The 18,424-nt window shown below is 41.0% G+C and overlaps 1 protein-coding gene across 1 annotated transcript in view; it reads left to right on the plus strand.

Moving 5' to 3' along the window:
- LOC125458092 (ran-binding protein 17-like) overlaps window positions 1–18,424 on the plus strand; it is a 1,334,110-nt gene that overhangs the window by 209,487 nt on the left and 1,106,199 nt on the right. The window contains exons 10-12 of the mRNA XM_059650767.1: window positions 7,838–7,984; window positions 12,951–13,123; window positions 16,974–17,167. Of these exons, the coding sequence (XP_059506750.1) occupies window positions 7,838–7,984; window positions 12,951–13,123; window positions 16,974–17,167 (514 nt within the window). The remainder of the gene's footprint in view (window positions 1–7,837; window positions 7,985–12,950; window positions 13,124–16,973; window positions 17,168–18,424) is intronic.

Genomic DNA, 18,424 nt, shown 5'->3' on the forward strand with positions numbered 1-18,424 from the left:
AGCAATTTCTGTTTTGCTTCAGATCTCTGATGTCTGCAGTTCATTGTTTTATTACAATGTTCAGAGAGGTGATGCACACTTCTGAGTAGATGGGACTTGAACCTGGGTCTCCAAAGGCAATCAATACTAATTTGATTGTTAACTTTAAATCTAAGAAAAAGAAATTTTTATTAATATGATATTGATATCTAGGCCCAAGGCAGGTTAATGGAGTTAGATTAGATTAGATTCCCTACAGTGTGGAAACAGGCTGTTCGGCCCAACAAGTCCACACCGCCCTTTTGGAGCACTCCACCCAGACCCATCCCCTATAACCCACACATGCCTGAACGCGACAGGCAATTTAGCATGGTCAATCCACCTAGCCTGCACATCTTTGGACTGTGGGAGGAAACTGGAGCACCCAGAGGAAACCCACTTAGACACAGGGAGAATGTGCAAACTCCACACAGACAATTGCCCGAGGCTGGAATCGAACCCGGTTCCCTGGCGCTGTGAGGCTGCAGTGCTAACCACTGAGCCACTGTGCTGCCCCACGATGCTTTTCTTGAATGGTGGAGGAGGTTCGAGGGGCTGAATGACCTACTCCTTGTCCAGTGTCCCTCCTGGCTCAAATGTAGGGAAATTACCACTGTTATAGAGTCATAAGGATGTACAGCACAGAAAAGACCTTTTGGTCCAACTTGGCCATGCTGACCAGATATTCTAAGTTAATTTAGTCCCATTTGCCAGCATTTGGCTCATATCCCTCTAAAACCCTTCCTATTCATAAACCCATCCAGATGCCTTTTAAATGTTGTAATTGTGCCAGCCTCCAATACTTCCTCTGGCAGCTCATTCCATACACACATCACCCTCTGTGTGAAAATGTTTCCCCTTTTAAATTTTTCCCCTCTCACCTTAAACCTATACTGTCTAGTTTTGGACTTCCCCAACCTGTGGAAAAGGCTTTGTCTATTACTCCATCTGTGCTCCTCATGAATTTATAAATTTCTATAAGGTCACCCTCAACCTCTGTCACTCGAGGGAAAATAGCCCCAGCCTATTCAGCCTCTCCCTATAGCTCAAGCCTCCAACCCTGGCAACATCCTTGTAAATCTTTTCTGAATCATTTCAAGTTTCACAGCATCGTTCCAGTATTAGGGAGACCAGAATTACACACAATATTCCAAAGGTGGCCGAACCAGTGTTCCGTACAGCCACAACGTGACCTTCCAACTCCTATACTCAATGGACTGACGAATAAGGGCAAGCATACCAAATGCCATCTTCACTATCCTATCTACCTGTGACTCTACTTTCAAGGAACTATGATCCTGTTCTCAAAGGTCTCTCTGTTCAGCAACACTCCCAGGACATTACCATTGAGTGTAGACAGTGACACCTACATCTCACGAATGAGTTTTAAAAAGCCCTTGAGGGCAGAAAATTCCAAAGATTGACCACTCTTCTGAGTGAAGAAATATTGCCTTGGCTCAGTTTTAAGTGCTTTGGCCCTTATCCTGCGATTATGGTCTGAATTTTTTAATAACTAGATAGTCGTTATTCCAAAAGAGATGAGAATTGTTCATTGGGAACCCTGCAGAATTCCTATCATAAAACATTGAAAGAATAAAGAATTGCCCGGGAAATTGATGACTATACAATTCCTGTGTGGTTGAAACCTTATGAAAGTCTCCATTTAATTTGGAGATTTTAGAGTTCTGTTTAAATTAAGTAAACACTAACTCAGGAAAAGTTAGTTTGTTAAATACAGAGTCTGTTCCCTGAGTAACCAATCGGTTGACTCAGACTCACTCCCCACTAACTGCATCTCCCCCAAACCACTTACAGCCCTCCCCGCAAAGAATGTGACCTGACACAAGCCTTTCCAAAATGCATCACCTCACATTTACCTAAACTAGCTCCATCTTCAACTCCTAGGCCCATTGGTCCATCTTTTTCACTGTCCACTATACTCCCAGTTTTGGAGTCGTCTGCAAACATACTAGCGTATCTCCTGTGTTCACATACAAATTATTTATATAATTTGCAAAAGCAGTGGACCCAGCACTGATCACTGTGGCATACCACTGGTCACAGGCTTCGAAAAGCAACCCTCCACCACCACTGCTCTGTCTTCTACCTTCAAGCCAGTTTTGTATCCAAGTGGCTAGTTCTCCCCATATTCTGTCTAAGATTCCGCTACTGTTCCTTTTCAATACATGACTTTTTGTCAGCAGTGAGAAAAAAATGATTGCTCCCTGCTACGCTGACAGCTGTACATTGACGTGCCCCAGATCATTCACTGCTCCATCTTTAACCTTCAAATTTGATCACTGTATCTCTCTCCCCATTCAGTAAAGATCTTTTCATTGAGCTTAATGGTAGTTAATTGGAGGCATGCAAGGCACCAGCAGCACTCCATCACCTTCTTTAAACATTCCAACTGATCATATGCATTAGAAGGTTAACGCCCTATCTAATTGCGTGATCTTTGCCATATGTCTGCACCTGACCTCATCCCCACGGGTGATTGAAAATCCACCCTATCTCTTTTCTGATGTTTAGTTTCACATGAAATGTTTTAGTTTGTATACATGTTGCGTCACATAGATGATGTGGCTCAGTGATGGGTCAACTAGACTCATATCTGATGAGCTACCCTAATATTATAAGGGCATTAGGGTATTTTGTACTAGAGAGACTGCCTTTGAGGTGACTTGATTGAAGTCATAAGGTTATAAAAGGATTAAATTGAGTCATTATAGATTGGCCATTTGAGCAAATGGCTTAGGAACGGCAGAAGATGCTGTGCAGAATGTAATGCGCAAATTTAGATGTTTGTGTTTTTTTCATAGTTCATCTTTGGAATGCGTTGTCAGATCATTTTTGAATTCAGATTTTCCACAGACATTTAGAAGGGAACAAGTTCCTGAACGTGGCAGACATAACCACATGTAGAAGTATATGGTTAGTAGATTAAACAGAAAAACTACTGGACAAACTCAGCAAGTCCTTTTGCATCTGTGGAGAGAGAAACAGAGTTAATGTTTCAAGTCTGATAAGACTTTTCTGGAGCTGAAGAGAGAGACGAAAATTTGGTTAATTGTTTAAAAGTGGTCTGGGGCAAGTGGAACAGAAGAGAAAGTTAGGGAAGTGTTAGAGGAACACAAGAATAAAGTTAGGCCATTATGCCTATCAAGCCTCACTTGGCATTCTAGATCATGGTTGATCATCACCTCAGTGCCATTGTCCTGCACCATCAGTGGCTCAGTGGCTAGCATGCTGTCTCACACTGCCAGGGACCCAGTTTGATTCCAGTGTTGAGCTGTCTGTGTGGACTTTGCACACTCTCCCCATCTCTGCATGGGTTTCATCTGGGTCCTCCGGTTTCCTCCCACAGTCCAAAGATGTTGATGGATTGGCTATGCTAAATTGCCAATAGTGTCTAGGGTGGGACATACAGGCATAGGGTAGGGGGTGGGTCTGGCTAGAATGCTCTTGGGAGGGTTAGTGTGGACCTTATGGGCCAAGTGGCCTGCAGTCCACACTGTAGGGATTCTATCTCTCTGTTCCTTAGTATTGTCGGTATTGTATTGTCCAAGACCTATCAATTTCCTTCTGGAATAACAAAGTGTGGATCATCCAGCTCCACACTTTGTTACCTGGCATTCTCCAGCATCTGCAGTTCCCATTATCTCTGATACAATTTCTGTATGGAACCGACTTCATGACTGACGTTTAAGCTTAGTGGGCCGACCTACCTGGAGCAGCACGGTGCCTTGGTGGTTAGCACTGCTGCCTCACAGCACCAGGGACCCGGATTCAATTCCACTCTTGGGCAACTGTCTGTGTGGAGTTTGCACATTCTCCCTGTGTCTTCATGGGTTTCTTCTGGGTGCTGTGGTTTCCTCCCACAGTCCAAAGATGTGCGGGCTAGGTGGATTGACTATGCTGAATTTACCCATAATGTTTAAGGATGTGTAGGTGAGGTGGGTTATAGGGGGATGGGTCTGGGTGGGATACTCTGAGGGTCAGTTGGGCCAAAGGGCCTGCTTCCACACTGTAGGGATTCTATGAAAATCAACCATAGTGGTTACAAGAAACTCACTGCCAGCTTCTCAAGGGCAACTATGGATGGGCAATAAATACTGGCATAGTCAGTGACACCACACCTCATGAATGAAGTTTAAAGAGCCATCTAGGGCATGAAATTCCAAATATTCACCACTGTTTTGCATGAAGAAATATCAGCTCAGTTTTAGGTGATCTGGCCCTTATCCCTCATTTATGGCCTGGATTTTCTAATAGCTAGATAGTTGTTATTCCAGTAGTGAAGAGAGTTGCTCATTGGGAACCCTGCAGAATTCCTGTTGTAATAGATTGAAGGAATTGCCCGGGAAATTGATGACTACGCTGTGCAATTCCTGTGTGGTTGAAGCCTTCTGAAAGTCTCCATTTAATTTGGACATTTCAGAGGTCTGTTTAGATTAAGTAAACATTTACTCAGGAAAAGTTAAATTATTAAATACAGAGTCTAATCCCTGAGTAACCATTCAGTTGACCACACATACCTCACTCCCCACTAACTGCATCTCCTCCAAACCACTTACAATCCTCCCCCTAACGACCGTGACCTGACTATGGGAAACTTGGGAACCGATCCATGCTCCCTGCTTCAGACCCGCTGTCCCCTTACCCAGCTCCACACTAGCTGTCCTCTCTTCCCCTTGCTCCAGGCCTAATCTATCCATCTTCCACTGCTCCAGGCTGAGCACCATTTGTCCCCATTGTGGGCCTGCTGTTCCCTCTTAACCTGCTCCAGACCCTCCACCCACCCACCTTACTCTACCCTACACTGGCTGTTCCCTTCCCCTGCTCTGGATGTGATCTGAGTTCACCATACCTCCCAACACCACTCCCAGGACCTGCCTACTCTCTCCACTCCCCCTTTCTGGACCTCCTTCACGATCTCTGGACCCGATCAGCCCTAGCTGTTCCTTGCCCAACTGCTCACCAAATGAGCTCCTCTATCTCCACCCTGGACCTGGTGCAGCCCTCCTACGCTTTTCCTCCACTCCAAACTTGCTGCCCCCCTTTCCTCATTCTTCCCCAAACACTGCCTCTGATCAGCCGTGACTCTATCTACCCACCCAGTCTGTTTGAGATTAGCATTCTTCAGAAAATCTAGTTATAGAGCCATCAACCACTGGTTTTTCAAATACCAATTTCATAGAAAGACTGATTTCCTTTGGCTCTTCAGCTGCACAAGTCCTTTGCTCATCTAACATTTCTGTACCACCTTCTGTGGAGATGGACGCAAAGTAACTGTTTAGTTTTTCTGCCATTTCCCTGTTCTCCGATATAAATTTTCCTATCTCCAGTGATAATGAGCCTACATTTATCCTTAATAATCTTTTTGCTTTCACTTTTAGATAGAAGGCTTTACAGTGTTCCAATATGTACCTTACTAACTTGTCTTCATATTTGCTGTACTTTTTTTTATTAGTTTCTTGGTCCTCCTTTGTTGGGTCCTGAATTACTGACAGCCCTTAGGCTTACCACTGTTTCTGGCATTCTTATGTGCCACCCCCTTTGTTCTAATGCAGTCTTTAACTTCTTTTATTGACCATGGTTGATTCACCATTCCCTTTCATGTGTTTGTGCTATAGAGGGATATCTACCAATTCCAAACCTTGCAGCATTTATTTATAACCTAACTATTTCCTGTCTACCATCACTTCTCATTGTATATTTGCCCAGTATACCATTCCAACTTGCTCTTTATACCTTCATAGCTTTCTTTGCTCATATTTAAAAGACTCCAGTTTCTGAATGAATCACATTCAAAGTTTGCATAGCATTCTATTATACTATGGTCACTATTTCTCAAATGTCTTTGACAGCAAAGCTATTAACTAGTCCCTTCTTATTACAAAACACTAAATTCAAAAAGAGGGCAAGGGAGGAAAACAGTTGAAAGCATCATGCAACAAAGCAAAGGAACAGTCCTAATTCCTTCAATCTGGTTATATGAAAAAAACGAAGCATTAGACCACTCTCCAGCTTGTATGGGGCTTTGCTGGAATGGTTAATGGATACTGTGTACTCCTGGTCACAATGGTCCTGTCTGATCATTTTTGGGGCTGACAGGAATTTCTCCAGCATTTCCCTAAATTAACCTAAGATTTTTTTTCTCTCAACTTGGTTTTATTTTGTGTTCCCAGGAAATGCATTGTTAGTTGCTGACGGGGAAGTACGTTTAGAAAAGCAGGTGAATGAGTGGACATCATCATAATTACAAATTACACCACAATTGTGCAAAATCTAACTTTGTGGTCATATCCTTTTCTTTGTTGTGTTTAGTTGAAAGTAGCAAGGATTCCCTCTCCTTTTGTTGTTCCTACCCTGCACTGCTAATTGGAGGGAAATGAATGACATTGAAGGATGAGAAAAGGGGATAAATGAATGGCAAAGACAGGACATAAACGTGTAGGGGGATTATATGGCAATGAAGGAGAATTGAAAGAATGCTGAAAAAACACCTTCGGGTGGAGAGAAGTGCCATTTTTAGTTAGGAAGGAGTGTAAAGGAACAAAGTCAACATTAAATAAGGACGGGAAAGGGTTTCCAATTGAACTGAGAGAGTAAAAGGGAAAAAGAATGCTTTAAAGCCAACTTGAAATAGAGAAGAGGGCAAAGTTATTAGTTTCTGCTAGTTCTTAGTTTGGAATTTGTGTAACTTGTCTCAGCAGTCAGAAGTTAGTGGGTTCAAACTCACCTTGAGAATTTGAATACAACCGGGGGTGGTACTGTACTGCAGCAAACACAGAGAATGTTGTAGCTGCTTAGCAGATCTGGCAGCTTCTGTGGAGAGAGAAATAGTTAACATTTTGAGTCACATGTGAATTTTCTTCAGAACAGAATCTTCTGAAGAAGAATTATACTGGACTTGCTTTTATGAAATACAATAATGAAGTGTTTTCTGTTCATATTTGTGACATTCTGTTTAAATAGCTTTCCACTGTGGAACTTGTACTGCTTCATTTGGGAGCTTTATGGCCCATTCTGCTTACTCGGTTCTTTTATGAAGTGCCAATCTCCTTCCTTTCCATCATACCCCTGAATACTATTTCTATCTAAATAATCATTCAATGCCCTCTTGAATAATTCAGTTGAACTTGCTTCCACCATTATCAGGCAATGCATTCCATATCCTAACTAATTATTATGTAGAAAATTGTCTTTTTCTTGCATCACCTTTGCTTTGTTTGAACATCGTTCTGTGCACTCTTGTTTTTATTTTAATTTATAAATAGCAACATCTACTCCCTATCTACTTTATCCAGCATGCTCATGATTTTTGGAAACCTCTATTAAAGCTCTTCTCAGCCACCTTCTCTCAAAGAAGAACAGTCCTAACTCCTTCAATCTGTCCTCAGGGCTGAAGTTTATCCTGGAACAATTCTTGTAAATTGTTTCTGCATTCTAGTCAGTGCATTCATGTGTTTCCAATGGTGTGATATGGAGGCTTACACGATTATGGCAAGTTTAGGAAAGAGACAAAAAGTAAAACTGTTCCCTTTAGCTGATAGAACAAGGTCCAAGGGACACATTTAAGGTCTTGGACCAAAAATAAAGGAGGGAATGTGAAGAAGATTTATTTTATTGCATGATTGTTAATAATCTGGAATTCCCTGCCAATCTGGACTGTTTTTCAAAGTTGACACATTATTGATACTTCTTCCAAAAAATGTTCCAGATTCTTGTAGTTATAGTATTTTGTCATCAACATTGATTAAATCCCTGTGTTAAATATCATTGTTAACTTTATACTGTCTTTTTCTCACAACAGGGTTTATCTGATGCAAACAATTATCATGAATTCTGTAGATTTCTGGCTCGTTTAAAGACCAATTATCAGCTAGGTGAAATAGTGATGGTAGAGGGTTACCCCGAAATCATTAGATTGATTGCTAATTTCACAGTCACCAGTCTGCAGGTAAGAAGTGCTAACTAGATTGCGTCTCTGGCTATATTCACAGTTTTGCCAATGCCATACCCCAACAGAGGAAACATCCTCTATGATTCCAAAAATTCTTCTGAAGCAGAATGCTCTATGCCAAAATGTTACTCCAGTTTTACCTTTGCTCTGCTAGGATTTTCAGCTGGCACAAGTTTGTCATAAAGTGATTCATTAGTTTCTTCTAGAAAACAAAGTGTGGAGCGAGATGAACACAGCAGGTCAAGCAGCATCTTAGGAGCACAAAAGCTGAAGTTTCGGGCCGAGACCCTTCATCAGAAAAGGGGGAGGGGGAGAGGGTTCTGAAATAAATAGGGAGAAAGGGGGAGGCAGATCAAAGATGAATAGAGGAGAAGATAGGTGGAGAGGAGACAGGCAAGTTAAAGTGGCAGGGATGGAGCCAGTAGAGGTTACTGTAGGTAGTCAAGGGAGCGGGATGAGGTTAGTAGGTAGGAAATGGAGGTGTGCCTTGAGGTGGGAGGAGGAGATAGGTGAGAGGAAGAACAAGTTAGGGAGGCGGGACAAGCTGGGCTGGTTTTGGGATGCAGTGAGGGGAGGGGAGATTTTGAAGCTTGTGAAATCCACATTGATTCTATTGGGCTGCAGGGTTCCCAAGTGGAATATGAGTTGCTGTTCCTGCAACCTTCGGGTGGCATCATTGTGGTTCTTCAAGAATGAGGACATCTGGGATATACGAGAGTGGAATGCCTCATCCTTGGAGCAGATGCAGCGGAGGGCAGATTCCTAAGGGCCACTAGGGAAGGACCCGATTTTTCTTTTGCCAGAGATATCCATATCCTGGGAATGGATTTTTAAAACTGATGCCTGGATTATGGGGGTGAGAAAAATAGCTGGACTTTGTGTCTGTTCGAACACATGGCCAATAACAGGCCTTAATTCAATTGCACTACTGAAATTAGTGGGTATGGGCGACCTAGACCATAAAACTATAAGAAATAGGAACAGGATTAGGCCTTTTGGCTTCTTGAGCCTTCTCCACTCTTCAGTAGGATCATGACTCCTTATGCCCACCCTTGCCCTTTCTCTATAAAACTTGATTCTGCTACTGATCAAGAATCTCTCTTAGCCTCATATATATGCAAGGACTCTGCCCTTACAGCTCCCTGTTGCAAAGAAACTCAACCCTCCGAGAGAAGGAATTCCTCCCCTTCCCCAGTCTTAAACCACCTTTATTCAGTGACGGTGACCTAATTGAGACATACAAGATGATCAGAGGATTAGATAGGGTAGACAGTGAGAGCCTTTTGCTCAGAGGGAAATGGCTAGCACAAGGGGACATAGCTTTAAATTGAGGGGTGATAGATATAGGACGCATGTCAGCGGTAGATTCTTTACTCAGAGAATAAGAAGGGCGTGGAATGCCCTGCCTGCGACAGTAGGAGACTTGCCAAGTTTAAGGGCATTTAAATGGTCATTGGATAAACAGAGGGATAATAGTGGAATAGTGTCAGTGAGATGGGCTTCAGTTTGGTTTCACAGGTCGGCACAACATCAAGGGCTGAAGGGCCTGAACAGCGCTGTAGTGTTCTATGTTCTATGATGCCCGCTGGTCCTAGATTCTCTCTTGAGGGGAAACATCCTCTCAGTATTTAATCCGTCAAGCCCCTTAAGAATTCTGTATATTTCTATATGATCATATCTCATTCTTCCAAACTCCAGTGAGTAGAGTTCTGGTCAGTTTAACATAAGACCATAGGGCACAGGAGTGGAAGTAAGGCCATTCAGCCCATCAAGTCCACTCCGCCATTTAATCATGGCTGATGGGCTTTTCAACTCCACTTACCCACACTGTCCTCGTAGCCCTTAATTCCTTGTGAGATCAAGAATTTATCAATCTCTGCCTTGAAGACATTTAATGTCCCGGTCTCCACTGCGCTCCGTGGCAACGAATTCCACAGGCCCACCACTCTCTGGCTGAAGAAATGCCTCCTCATTTCTGTTCTAAATTTACCCCCTCTAATTATAAGGCTGTGCCCACGCGTCCTAGTCTCACCACCTAACGGAAACAACCTCCTGGCGTCCACCCTTTCTAAGCCATGCATTATCTTGTATATTTCTATTAGATCTCCCCTCAACCTTCTAAATTCAAAGCATACAATCCCAGGATCCTCAGCCGTTCATCGTATGTTAGGCCTACCGTTCCAAGGATCATCCGTGTGAATCTCCGCTGGACACGCTCCAGTGCCAGTATGCCCTTCCTGAGGTGCGGGGCCCAAAATTGGAGACAGTATTCTAACTGGGGCCTAACTAGAGCTTTATAAAGCCTCAGAAGCACATCGCTGCTTTTAAGCCCTCCATGTTACCCTCATGACCCTTCTGTGGACTGCTTCGAATGCAGTTATAGTTTTCCTTAAATTAAAGGATGAAAGCTACTCACAGTAGCCCCAAAGTGGTCTCACCAACATCTTGTACAGTTGCAGTAAGACAATGTATACTCTACTTTTACACTCCAACTCCTGTGAAAAAAGGGTCAAAATTTCATTAACTTTCTTGATTAACTGCTGCAACCTGTGTGCTAGCTTTCTGTGTTTCATGCACAAGTACTCCCAAGTCCCTTTGTGTTGCATCTTTCAACAGTTTCTCTCCATTTGAGTAATATTCTGTTCATTTGCTCTCCCTTCCAGAATGAACAACTTCACATTTTCCCACATTATACTCCATTTGCCAACTTTTTGTCCATTTACTTAGACTATCAATATCTTGCCATAAACTGTTTGTATCCCTCTTGCAAACTGCCTTGATACCTATTTTTGTGTAGTCTGCAAATTTGACAATATAATATTTGTTTACTTCTTCCAAGTCATGAATATACATGTAGTAAACAGTTGTGGTCCCAACACTGATTCTTGTGAATTCTGCTGGTTATAAGTCGCCAATCTGAAAAAGAATGCCGTGCTGTTTCCTGCCCATGAGCCAACTCGCAATCCTATGTCAGTATACTACCTCCAACACCATGGGCTGTTATCTTCTGACTTAACCTTTTATAAAGTATCTTATCAAGCATTATCTGGAAGTCCAAATACAACATATCTACTGCTTCCCCTCTGTCCACACTGGTTGAGACTTCCTGGAAGAACTGCAATAAATTAGCCATGCTGACTCAGTTTGATTAGATTATGATTTTCCAGATGTTCTGCTATTCCTGTACTTTTTTGTCTGCCTCCCTTTTTGAATTGGCTATCACATTAGCAATTTTCCAATCCTCTGGTACTTCTCCACTCAGTGACAGGAGAAAACCCTTCTCGTCTTTTTATACCATGAGATAAGTGGGATAAACATTTGAAAATACAGCCTTTGAATGAGCAGCTGTCAATAAAAATACAAGTTTGAACTAACCAAGAATTTATCTGTATTTGACAAATGAGGGCAGGTAATTTTCTTTAAAACTTGTGAGGTGTTTCCCTGACTTTTTGCATAGCCAACAGAAATAACTTTAGACAAAAATATCTCCTTAATGTAATTGCAGGCCCAACAGGCAATCTTAAATAATGGTTAAAGCAGTTAATAGAAAATGCATAGTAGCTCCTACTGTTACCTCATGAGCCAGAAATATAATCACCAAATTACTGTACACAGGCTAAAGTTATGTGCAGAGTTGATAAGTCAAATGATATGCTGAAGGGAAAAGGCAAGCAAAAGTTACAAATATCAAAGTTCTGCTGTATACAAATTGTATTGTGTAATTTGACTATTGGGAGAATGAGCAGCAGAGTGCTGACCAGCCTTTTGTCTGTGCAGCAATGAGACCATTGTGAGTATGTAGACCTAGCTCCATTCAGATTTGACAGTTGAGCAGTAGATACAAACATCCGGTTTGCCTCTTTGAAGTCTTAAGGTGAGGCCAGGAGAGGGACAACCATCCAAGGAAGCTACAGGGTGAGAGGACATGACTGCAAGAGAGTAGAAATCCTCATTCAGAACTCCTGCACTCCAGGACCCTCAAAGAAAATGCAATATTTGCCTTCAAACATTTTTCAGATTGCCTGTGGAACTGGTCAAAGTGTAGATATTTTTAATCAACCAGTTCAGACATGTTGCCACACTAGTCTTGGTGGAACTTGATGCTTGATCCAGCTCAGAGAGAAGAACATCGGCAGTGTGCCATAAGAACTCAAACACTGGCCACCAAAATTGGAGTCCCGGTTGAAAAATGAACCATCCAGTGCAGATGGAAATGAGTTTTTTTTTATATAGATGTCATTAGCATTTCGAATTCTCTTCTGCAGAGTACCATGAATGTTAGGTTATTGAATTTATTCAAGGCAGTGAGGTATTTAATTGATGAGAGATTTGAGGGTGATGGCATGACAAGGCTTATTTGATGTGATCTTATTAAATGGAGGGGTAGGCAGAAGGGACCAAATGGTCAGTCTGTGTTCCCATTTCTTATGATCTTACTGAAGCTTTGGGTATAAAGCTAAACACTATGCAAAAATTACTGGGTTTTAAAGTACCTCTGACCTTAAAGCATATTTTTCAAAGTAGTTACTCAATTGAAATGTAAATACATTTAGTACCTTTGTCAACAGTAAAAGTGTGGCCCAGGAATTCTGTCTGTTCTCAGTTGTGATCATATCACTCGATTCACCGTTTAAAGACTGAGAGTGCAAATTAACATCAAGAAGGATACATATCCAGTAGGTCTGTGAACGATCCCATAGAAACCAACAATAGATATGTATTTGTTAATGAGTCATGGATATGGAATTTTACTAGTACATTTGTGGCATTTTTATTGAATGAATAGGTGAAGACTACTTGTAATAAAGTCGTGTACATTGACTTTTCACAAGCCAACTGCACCACAGAAATAACACTGACCATTTTAATACAGTTTACTTAAACATTGCAAAGCGTATAAAATAGCTTAGGAATTCCCATAATTTTTAATTTCACTATTTTTTTGCTTTCTCCTTTTAAACAGCATTGGGAATTTGCTCCAAACAGCGTACACTATCTATTGAGTCTTTGGCAGCGAATGGTTGCATCAGTCCCCTTTGTTAAATCGACTGAACCACATCTGATGGAGACATATGCACCCGAAGTCACAAAAGCTTACATCACTTCAAGGCTGGAGTCAGTGCCTCTAATCATAAGGTATCCCCATCACAGATTGGATTTGATGCCCAGACATTCCATTCCAATTAAAAACCGAAAGAACTGTGGATACTATAAATCAGGAACAAAAACAGAAGTTGCTGGAAAAGCTCAGTAGGTCTGGCAGCATCTGTGAAGAAAAGAATCAGAGTAAAAGTTTCGGGTCTGGTCCAGTTCTGAGGAAGGGTCACTGGACCTGAAATGTTAACTCTGATTTTTCTTTACAGATGCTGTCAGACCTGCTGTGCTTTTCCAGCAACTTCTGTTTTCATTCTGTTCCAATTGTCGGACAAATTGCACATACAGCTGCCTTGACCCTAAGTTCTGGAATTCTGTACTTATATCTCATTCCTGTTTTACCTCACTTTCCATTTTGGCATACCCTCTTCAGCCTTTGGTGGCCTGCCGTATCAGCTCTTAATGTGGCTGTAAATCATATTTTATTTTGTAATACTCTTATGAAGTCCTTTACAATCATTCTTTTACATTAAATCATATATTTATGATCTATGAAGAATTGCTTCAGTCCTCAATTGCATAATCAAATGGTCAGATGGCTAAATGTATGAGTACATGTTCTATTCAGATCACAAAACAAAGGAAATTACTGTGCATTTGGGAAGTCTGAAATAAAACAGAAAAGCTTTGAAATCATCAGCACCTGTAGAGAGAGAAATAGAGTTAATGTTTCAATTTAATTTTTTTTTACCCCACATATGTAGCCCTTCTGTGTAATTCCATTCTGTTGAGTGTGAAGTTAGCTAGTCTCAGTCAGTATTGTGATAGTGTAAGGGATGGGTACATTGGACTGACTTGAGGTGTGAAATTGCATAGTATTAATGATTTTTCTTCATTTTGTAATAATGTTAGCTTTTAACCTTTGGTAATTAGGGTCATATCATTCTTAAATCATAATACCTTAAAATAGTCATAATTTGAAGTTTGCATCCACTTACTGCAAAAAATCATCAGGATGCATGGGTTATGAAGGCTGACAAACTGCAAAGGTTGGCAAAGAAGGTAGGAATTCTCCCTTTGTTTGAAAAAAGATGGAACAATGAATTTCCTGGATGATGCAAGCAACAGAGGAATACATAACAATAAAAGTATCTACGTGAAAGAGTGTGGGTTCATAATCCACCTGAACAGTAGGTTGAATGTCAGAACTTCACAGGGAAAGTGAAAAAGAAAATTAGAGACAAAGAGTGGGTATTAGAAGAAACTGGCATATTGAAAAGCTATTCTAAAAGTCGTCTTTAGGCATTTAATGTAGAAAAAGGCTGGTAAAATTGGTGATGTGGCCTAATAAGAACCTGAAAGTGGACCTTTGTGTACATAGAGGGCAAGACTGAGGTGCTAGTGAATAGCTTGTATCTGTCTTTTCCAAGGAAGATGATGCTATCAGAGTTGGAATGTAAAATGAAGTGTTTGAAATATTGAATGGGCTAAGATTGATAAAGAGGAGGTATTAGGAAGCTTGCTTGTACTCAAAGTTGGATCAGATGAATGCATTTGAAGTCATTCAGTGTAGTTCAAAAATATTTGAGAAGCTTGACAACAGCCAGGATAGTGCAGCCTGCTTGATGAGTACCACATCCACCACTGCAAACATTCACTTCCACCACCACCATAGTGGTCACTGTGTGTACCAGTTACAACCTACAAAGTAACAATGCACTAAAACTCCATCAACAGCACCTATCCAACCCATGTAGAAAGACAAGGGCAACAGATGCATGGGAGCACCATCAACTGCAAGTTCTTCTGCAAGTCGCATGTCATCCTGACTTGGTACTGTATCACTGTTCTTTCATTGCCACTATGTCAAACTCTTGGAGCTATTGTCTAACACCGTGGGTGTGCTTACACTATTTGGACTGCAATGATTCAGGAAGGTGGCTCACCACCTTCGTGAGAACATTAAGAGATATGGAACAATGCTGGTACAGATCTGTACCAACATTGCCAACAATGGTCACCTCCCATGGAAACATTTTTTAAAAGGGTACAAAGATTATGGAAATTCTAGCAATACACCTGCAGTCCTACTTAGATTTGGGGCTGATGCCAGAGGACTGAAGAATTGCAAATACTGCACCCTTATTCAAAACTTGTATCGATAAACCCAATAGGCCAGTCATTTCAACTTTGGTGGGAAAGCTTTTAGAAATGATAATTAATGACAAAGTCAACAACCAAGTGGGTAGGTGTTGATCAATAAAGGAAAGCCAGTCTAAATTTATTAAAGGTAAATTATGTTTCACCAACTTAAATTAAGTTTGATAAAGTAACAGAGAGGTCAGTGAGGATAAGTCATTTGAAATGATTGTCCACAGGGTGTTTGATAAAGTATCATATGATAGGCTTGTCAGCAAATTAACAACAGGGACAGCGGCAGTATGGATTTGAATTTGGCCAAGTGACAAGAAACAGTAGTGGTGAAGGTAGTGATAAGAAACAGACTACAGGAAGGTATGCCGTGGGCTTTTCTATCAGGCAGTACTAGAGTCACTGGTTTCCTTAACATATATTAATGATCTAGACTTGAATGCACAGGCACAATTGCAAAATTTGCAGATGTCTCAAAATTTGCAAATATTGTGGACATTGAAAAGAATAGTGACAGACTTCAATTGGACATGAATTGATGGATGGGCAGACTTGGGAGAGATGAAACTTAATGTAGAGGAATGTGAAGTGAAATGGTTTGATCAGCAGAATTACGAAATAACAGGTATGGCTTTAGAGGGATTGTAAGAAGAGAGAGACTCGTAGGTGCATGTTCATAAATTGTTGGAGGTGGCTGAGGGTTTACACAGTGGTTCATGAAGGCTGTTTTGCAGATACTGTTCCTACCTCTTGGCCAGAAGGTTTAGTTTCAAGTCTCACCTGCCCCAGAAGTGTGTCATAGCATGTCTGAACAGGTTGGTTTAAAATAAATGCTATATGGTTCAAAAGGAATCTGGAAACTTGGGGGTTTTGAAATAAAGGCTGAGAAAATTATAGCAAAGTTATAATAAGCCTGTCTCAAGCACTTTTTTTGGCTTCAGCTGGAGTATTGTGTCTAATTCTGGCTACTATACTTTAGGAAGAATGTAAACACATTTAAAAAGCTTCCATTCAATGTTTATGACAACAGTTACAGAGATGAGGGTCTTCACCTACATGGATAGATTGGAGAATCTGAGGTCGGTCTCCTTGCAGAAGCGAACACTAGGCAGAGATTTGATAGAGATGTTCAAAATCTTGAAGTGTCTGGACAGAGTCAATAGGGACAATCTCTTCCCAATGTCAGAAAAAAACAAGAACCAGAATACCTTGATCAAAGATGAACTGTAAATTAAACTATAAGAAAGAAAACACACTTTACCCTCCTCTGAGGCTAATTGTAGTCCCCCTGATGTTAAAGTTTCTGGCTTTGATGGAGAGGGGGTCATCTGAACAATATTCAGGATTCATAAATGAATTCATTAATGTTGTTCTTGCTGGAGTCTTGCCAATATGAGAAAGACAGAGAAGAATGGTGTGTGATTCTCCCAAGAGTGAATGATCATTACATACTTGTTAATTTAGCCTATGCAGAATACTTGTGGTACGATTTGTGGATCTGTACGTGAACCCTCACTAAAGGCTAGGAGAAATTGACTTTAAAAAGTCACATTTTTCAACTGAATTAGCCTATTTTGAGAAATTAATTGCTAATTTAGTTGACTAATGAACTGGTAAAACAGTTATGGAACCATATTTGCCACCTGACATATGATGCTATTTTTATTTAAAACTTAGTTTAAAAATGTAGGCAGTCATTACTGCTGGACATTCCAAGATTATTTATCCCTAAATTCTGCAGAGACTGTTTAGAAGATCCTTTGGATGACACTGGAATGGTCTTCCAACAGTTGGATCAGCTGTGTACGGTCAGTCGTTGTGAGTACGAGAAAACGTGTGCACTTCTTGTGCAGCTGTTTGATCAGTCTGCTCAGACATATCAGGAGCTCCTGCGTGCTCCCAGTGGCAGGAATATGGAAATTGCAATCCAGGAAGGTGAGTGACTTTTTTCCCTCAGAACTTTCTTCTGTGTAAAATGAAATTAATTCCTCCTGAAGATACATTTGAGCCTTCAAATTTTGATTAAGCTTTGTTTGACAGTTGCTAGTTGTGATTTATCTGATCTAATATGAACAACCCTACAACTGTTTTGAGAAAAGCATGAAATGAATATAAATCCAAGCACATCATCCAGCCTACTACAGACCCAATTCTACACCCTTGAGTTTCTTGGGTGCTTATTCTCTTCCAGTGTTACTTGATATCATGCATTTTGCCTCATTCTCATCCAACCTCCTCTCAGCTGAACATGGTACATTTTAGATGAAAACCTTTGATACTCCGGGATGCCTTCTAAGAGTGTGTGTGAAATCAGCTTGTGAAACTTGCCCACTGATGTTACAATAATCTCTCCACATCCTCTTTATCCATGTCATCCCCATTGAAGGAAACAGAAAGAAGGATTTATCTGTTTGGGAAACTTTATCCAGAATGTGTCTTTGGATGGAAACCAGGCAGTTAGAAATACCTCTGCACATTACCATCTCCATTCCTGCTGCTGTCCCATTGTTCTGATATAAACCTGCTTTTCTACAGCGAATGAGTAGGCCACTCACCAAGCTGCAGTTTGAAATACATAATCAAGCTTCTGCCACGTAATCAGGATGCTTTTCTAACATTGTTAACCAGAATTCGTAATATGTGGCTTTTGGAGAGATCCCCACGTGGCTTTCCAACTAGCCTAAACAAGACCAGAAGAGTTTTTTTTATTCACAGCAAGTGGGATTGCTTCAGTTTCCCCACCAAACACTTACCACACATAGGGTTCAGGACAACATTAAAGGCAGAAGAATTAATGTTCCTAGCCTCATGCCTAAGCAGATATAAACTATTCCTGTGAAGAGTTGATGGGACTACAAAGCTAGCTTCAATAAACTGGTCATCGCAAACTAAAGTAGGGGAAAGACAGACTAAGGTTGGCCCTAACGTAAGGACAGGGCCAGCCATCAAGCAGAAGTTAGTTTCTCTGGTGAGAATCTTCCTTCAAGTGCCAATTTCAAAGACATACTGTGTATTTACAATGCTGATCAGCCATTCAAATTTCATCAAAAATGTCCCTCAAACAAAGAATCATAATAAACATTACACCTGGGACAGACATTGAGAAACACTGATGTTTCAGGAGCACATTATCATGCATGAGTTAAAAAAGACTGAATGATACTCTGGTTTTGATGCTCCTTTCTGTTGTGA

The sequence above is a fragment of the Stegostoma tigrinum genome, chromosome 13 (assembly GCF_030684315.1).
Source record: "Stegostoma tigrinum isolate sSteTig4 chromosome 13, sSteTig4.hap1, whole genome shotgun sequence".
Classification (NCBI taxonomy): Eukaryota; Metazoa; Chordata; class Chondrichthyes; order Orectolobiformes; family Stegostomatidae; genus Stegostoma; species Stegostoma tigrinum.